The 6,689-nt window shown below is 33.0% G+C and overlaps 1 protein-coding gene across 1 annotated transcript; it reads left to right on the top strand.

Moving 5' to 3' along the window:
- The first annotated feature begins 356 nt into the window (after positions 1 to 356).
- LOC131047142 (ras-related protein Rab7) lies at positions 357 to 4,367 on the top strand. Its single transcript, XM_057980995.2, has 7 exons — positions 357 to 726; positions 827 to 853; positions 2,155 to 2,254; positions 2,534 to 2,680; positions 3,207 to 3,287; positions 3,442 to 3,593; positions 3,730 to 4,367. The coding sequence occupies exons 1-7, from the start codon at positions 674 to 676 to the stop codon at positions 3,791 to 3,793; spliced, it is 624 nt and encodes a 207-aa protein (XP_057836978.1). The 5' UTR covers positions 357 to 673; the 3' UTR covers positions 3,794 to 4,367.
- The last annotated feature ends 2,322 nt before the right edge of the window (positions 4,368 to 6,689 follow it).

The raw sequence follows: 6,689 nt of genomic DNA, 5'->3' as shown, positions 1-6,689 counted from the left end.
GAATATAATAAATATAAATAATTCATAATTACAAAAAATAAAATTCTTAAATATCTAAAAGTACCACACATATATATCTAAAAAAATATCTGTTGAAAATGTTTTTGTCCAAAATAAATTAATTTTATCTTTAAATACCTAAACTACTTAATATCTTAAATATATTAATAAAAACATTATTGATTTAATCATAAAATATTAGTCCATAGTAGTTGACTGAAAACTAAACAATTCAACCTAAAAAAATAAATCATTACATGTTTTAATGGAGTGCTAAACCCCACTACTCATAAATAAACAACGATTTTCAGTCAAATTTAAAAAAAAAGACCTCCGTTTTCCAGAACGTTTTGACCGATTTTAAAAATTGCTTATGAATTACGACCGATAGATACGTTTACGCATTGATATTTAAAATCCTCCGTCTACCTGCCAGTCCGACAAAAGACAGCAACTTTAACAATTCCGACATCGGACGGTAAGCAAATCTGTCGTCGCTCTGCGCATCAGTTTCGGAATGATCTTGACTGGACAGTTCATTTCTGTCAAGTAACGGCTGCAAGCGATGATGAGAAGAACAAAGCAAGAACGATCCCTCTGTTGTTTTCTCAGCCTATCAAAAAGCGAGCTTCGTTTCACATAAATTACAGTTTTAAATCGACGCAGGTTAATAATGGCGTCTCGTAGGCGCTGCTTATTCAAAGTTATTGTTCTCGGCGACAGCGGGTATTTATTATTTTTTCCTTTTTTCGCTTTTGTATTGCTCATTTAGTTTTCATGATGATTTGCAATTTATTGTGTCTTTATTTTGGTGTGGATGTTGCAGGGTCGGAAAGACGTCTTTGTTGAATCAGTATCCTTAAAATAGTTATTTTACTGTTTTGAGGAATTTAATTGAAATGTTGTGAAAATATGAATTAAGTTGGATTTTGTGAGGTACAGTTGTTTGGCCTGGAACTTAGGGTTTTTAGGGTTTTAATGAATTTTTCTTAATGCTTGCAGACTTTTTGAGTGTTACATTTGAAAATCTCTGTTACTGATAATTTGATTCTGCCAGTGGATTCAGATCGTAGGAATTTGTCAGCATTTTAGCCTCAGGTGGATGTTACTGTTTTTAAATGTGTGAGCACATAACTTTATAGCTGTAATATTGGGGAAAAGGATTGTATAGGGTATGTAGCAACTTAGATGAAGTAGAAGATAGAATTTAGAGAAATAAAATCAATTACCTTTGGGAATAAAGAATCTGTGAACTGTGTAATTAATATCAAGCGTACTCCTCGTCAAAGGTGTGTAGCCTAAACAAAGCAAAAAATGAAACACAATATTTGTGATTTGTTTACCAAGTATAATTAGGTAAAATAATAAACACGGTTCTTTTTAATTTGGCCTACAATATAGTGGCATTAGGCAACATTTTGTAGATATTTGCAGTCTTACATGAATGGATGACAATTGAATAAAGTTCGGAGAATTTGTTTTAAAAATAGATATCATACTTACGTAGCTCCTATGGATCGTTTTGGCCTAGCGAACTCTACCATCGGATCTTTTATTATCAATGAAGAGTAATACAATCAAGTATTGAATATGGAGCGTTTGTCAAAATTCTTGTTTAGCAAGCCGCAGTTAACGTATGCATAAATTATAATTTATAACCTGTTTTCAGGCTTACTTCTCTGAAATACAGAAAAGAAATTACTGAGAACATAATAAGCTTTCCCTCTTACCTATGTTGTTATTCGTATAAGTGTTAAGTTGAATGTAATTCCTTCTCTGATAAGATATAATTAACTCCTGGATCGGCTTTGACATCCTGCAATGTGTGTCCAACCTGGTTAGAGAGTCTGAGCTTGGGGTTTGTAACAAGTATGGTTTTGTGCATGTTGTTTTTGGATTCAACTGTATAAGAATTGTTTTGCATCAATGTTTTGGATCACACTCCGTGATCCATCACCGGAATGATAGAGAGCTGTATGGGTTAGTGGTTGATCCACAAGCTTAACTACATGAAGTTGAATTGTGCAGCTAATTTTCAAAGGAGGAATATTGTGCTGTTTACAAGCCTTACAGACTATGGTCTAGAATCTATCGTTTCCCATGACTACTTACTGTAACTTGGCTTTCTTATAGATGGCCTTAACAGAATCACAGATATGTGACTAAAAGATTCAGTAGCCAGTACAAATCAACTATTGGCGCAGACTTCATGACAAAGGAACTTCAAGTTGATGATAGACTTGTAACATTGCAGGTATGCAGGGTATCATGGCAGAAATAGAAAGTTAAAGCAGCAATTTGGCATACACTTTATACATTTTTGCTAATTTGCATTGATTGAAGATGCTTTCTTATTGCTTTTCTCAAATAATTGTCTGCATCAAACTGAAGTTGTGGAAATAACAAAGGATTATAAATCTTCATTCTGTGTCTTGTATTAAGGCATTTCCTTTATTAAAAAAAACATCCAATGCAAAATGTCTATTTCATCCAGAATATTGATGTCAATTGTGAGATTACTTTTTCGTTGCAGATATGGGACACAGCCGGACAGGAGAGGTTTCAGAGTCTTGGGGTTGCTTTTTACAGAGGAGCAGACTGCTGTGTTCTTGTGTATGATGTGAATATGCTGAAGTCATTTGAGGACTTGGACAATTGGTATCTGGAATTTCTAAACCAGGTTTGTTGCTTTCTGCAGTTCTTTCTTAATTATATTAACTGTTTCTGGTAAACTGAATTTTATTTCTGGAGGCCAACTATCTGGACATCCATGTTCTTAACATTGCTTCGCTGAATAATATTCATAGAGACAGATTTTGGAGCATGTTGGTTGAATTAGTTGAGAATAGACTGTATATTACATGGAGAAACCTTGTCTGTAAGACCACCTCATTTAGTAAATACCCGGAAAGTCTTCAACCATTAGACAGTTCCATTCAATATTTTTCTTTTTCAAATTTTATTGTTTTTATTATCATCTTCACCCAACTCAAACTGGCTTCAAGCTGTTTTATGAATTTCTTGAAGATTTTATATAACAAGTTAATACCATTTTTTGGGGGATTTTTGTCTGTTCATTGTAACAAAAAATTAGTTTTTTATTATCAATGCCAAACACTAATCATATACCAGTTTTTCCTTTGATTATGGAAGATTGATAGCACGGTTAATACATTGGGTGAAATGAATTACCCTGTTTTGTGCAGGCAAGCCCAGCAGATCCTGACAATTTTCCCTTCTTCTTGGTGGGCAACAAAATTGATGTGGATGGGGGAAACAGTAGAGTGGTAAATCTAGTCTTTTGTTGTCTTTTCCATTTTTCTTTTTTCTTTTTTAACATAGTTACAGATGCATATAGTTAGGATTTGAATTTCGTTTTAGGAAATTAGGGTTTGATTATTCCCATTTTGCTCTGTATGATCGTTTTTGAAAATTTGCAAGGTTTCTGAGAAGAAAGCAAATCAATGGTGTGCATCAAAAGGGATAATGCATTATTTTGAAACTTCAGCTAAAGAAGACATAAATATAGATGCAGCATTTTTAGCCATAGCAAAGAACTCTGTTAAGAATCATTCTGAACTTGCACAGAGCATGTAAGTTTTCTTTTTCGTTTTCTTCTATAAGTCAAAATATTTGAATCTCTTTAAGACTGTGTATTTCTGGGCAGGTGTTTTAATATGAGATTAATTGTCTGTTTGAAGATTGTTTGATATTCTTATTTTTCTGCAGTTATATATCAGGAGTTGAGGCTGCTTCTGAAGCAGAACCACCTCGCGATTTTTGTGGATGCTAACCTTAAACAAAGAAATGTTAAGGAAAAGATAGATACGTTATCCTCGCCCCCTTTGAGAATTGCTTGGTTTTTATTGCGTCCTCAGATCAGAGTTACAATTTTGCTACCATCAAAATAATGTTTGACGTTGTTCTGACTTCGCCATTGAAGTTCTGTGACTCCTTATTTTGTACTAGCTTTCGACCTTCCTATTCAATTTCATACAACAAATGTTTACTCGTGACCGAAATCTCTTCAATGTACATTTTCAATAGCCATTTTTGCAGTACATGGCTTTCTCCTTTCATTGTAATCAGATTTGGTGTTACTTGATGTGTTTGTTCTCAATTGATCCGGGAAAATGTCATTTTATAAATTCTTCAGAATACTCTTGTGGATGTTTCATAGCTCATGGACTGAAATTGATGGTATTCCATTATTTTCCTTTCAGGAAAAAGTTATTTTATAAATTCTTCAGAATACTCTTGTAGATGTTTCATAGCCCATCGACTGACATTGATGGTATTCCATTATTTTCCTTTCAGGAAAATGTTATTTTATAAATTCTTCAGAATAATCTTGTAGATGTTTCATAGCCCATGGACTGAAATTGATGGTATTCCATTATTTTCTTTTATATATATATATATATATATAAACTTTTTAAAGATTAAATTCTGTGATGTTTATATTTGCGGAAAGACTAGGTTTATCACCAAGAAAACTAATTCATGGGCCCATAAGACGTAAAATTTGGCAGCGAAAGTATGTGCCAAGAGTAGGCAACAAAGAGATTGCATGAAGGATGATGGCAACACTACTCTCCAATGCAGACGATATACAACATTGCAATGACCCACTTTGACATTCAGGCTTCAGCATTTGAAATGAGCATATGGTGACGAGCACATATTATACTGTGCTGTGCATTATGACTGAATTATCTTGTAGTAAATGATAAGAAAATGGAAAAAAGGGGATAAATAACTGACTCTAAGATAGTTGGCTTACCAGTTGCAACAATAATTTCAAAGATGTTTTAGAAAAGGTTGTGAATGTTTTCCAATAATCCATTAATAGCACTAAGGTTGAATAGAAGAATATAGTAGTTTAATTAATTCTGTCTGTCATGAATATATTATAACTTATTTTTATATAATCAGTTCTAGGGGAGAGGATCCAGTTGTTGAGTGTTCTAATTTTGTGTCTCTCAAAATCTCACATGGCAATGTCAAACCACTCTCAAGTTTTTACAGCAGCTTACCTGTCAAGTCCCCTACTCAGGACTAAGGTTCCATGCCCACATCATCAAATATAATACCACATTAACATGCTTTTTGTTGAAGTGTCCAAAAAGGTGTGCAAAAAAAGACTAATAATTGTGCACTAAGTCATGTTTAATTGGTATGCTTATATGACATCATGTGATTTGTTGCATTTTAGATCTAAAGAATAGATTTTATTCAATTATGAATACTCATGATCAATACTAACAACTTTAGGATAACAAGTATAAGTGCTATATTTTTTAAAATGTTGGATATTAAATCAACAAATGCTATCACAACTATTGGAACATGTTCACTGATTGGATCCTCTTCCCTAAGCTATATGATATAACTTCATGTCCCATGTTTTGTTATATTTAACATTTGGACTATTAAATGTTCGCTGGAAAGGTGCCATGAAAAACTAATATATAGATGTGGAAAATATAAAGAATAATGATTATAAGTGAATGATGTTTAATGTAGAAATCTTGTCAGATTGTCAATGATTTTCAAATTTTGATTGGAGGCTTTTTGAGAAGCCGTTTCCTATTAAAAGTTTTTGGTTATTTTTGAAGTAAGAACATGCTATGTAACAATGTAAATTACATAACTGAATTGCAGGGGCTATGAGATGGAAAACCTAGAGTTAAGTGCATAGAACCATAGTTTTACTGCTCATTGAGCATTCACCAGCTTTTTATAGAGTAAACTTACGACTCGCTGCCATCGAATTTTTGCTAATTTTCGGCAGAGTTGCAGTCGAAAATAGAGTTTGGACATGTGTGATTTTCTCACTCAAAAAAGGTGCAGTTTTCACCTTTATAAGTCCTCTATATCCAGAGGGAAAGACTACACCAGCATTTTATTATTCTTGTGTGGATTGAAATGAAAATACTTTTTTTTTTAATAACGAAAATGATGCAGAGAAAAAAAAAACCTAATAAATCTATATAACAAAAGTAGTGTGTATATAATATGAAATAAGGACAAAATAAATAGAAAATTAAAAAAATTTGGATAAAAAATTTAAATATAGAAAAAAAATTGCTATTGTTAAAATTTAACCATTCTCTAATACTATAATGAATCTCTATTACTTCATTTTAAAGCATGTGTAGACATAAATAGGCACATCAAAAATAGTTCTACATATTGTATAAAATCATGCAAAAGATAAACATATAGGCTTTAAAGGAAAGCAAAGTTGACATAGCCCTAATTCAAGAATCTAAGATGAACTCTAGAACTATGGATTTGATGGTCAAGGACATTTAGCTTGGTGTGGAGTATTGCTCTTCTAATGTTGTCAGTGCCTCGAGAGGTATTATCTATTGTTTGTAACTAGGTAAAAATGGGTTCGGATTGCCTTAAGGCAACATCCGAACCCATATAAGATTGGGTCCTATCATAAAGGGGTAACGTGCCCCCAAGTTGAGCCCAGCCCTATACCTCCATGCCACCCTAAATATTCCACACCACAATAAATAAATTGGCGCCAAAAGAGGGAGGTCGACTTGGATTTAATAAAGGCTAAGGACTCATATAAATAAAGGTTAAATTGCAAATGCAAATACAATTCAATTATCCATGAAATCAGCGAATTAGCTCTGCAAACAAGAGGTGCGAAATCACCAAAGAAGGTTGTG

The sequence above is a fragment of the Cryptomeria japonica genome, chromosome 3 (assembly GCF_030272615.1).
Source record: "Cryptomeria japonica chromosome 3, Sugi_1.0, whole genome shotgun sequence".
Lineage (NCBI taxonomy): Eukaryota > Viridiplantae > Streptophyta > Pinopsida > Cupressales > Cupressaceae > Cryptomeria > Cryptomeria japonica.
This window is presented reverse-complemented; position numbering and strand designations above follow the sequence as displayed.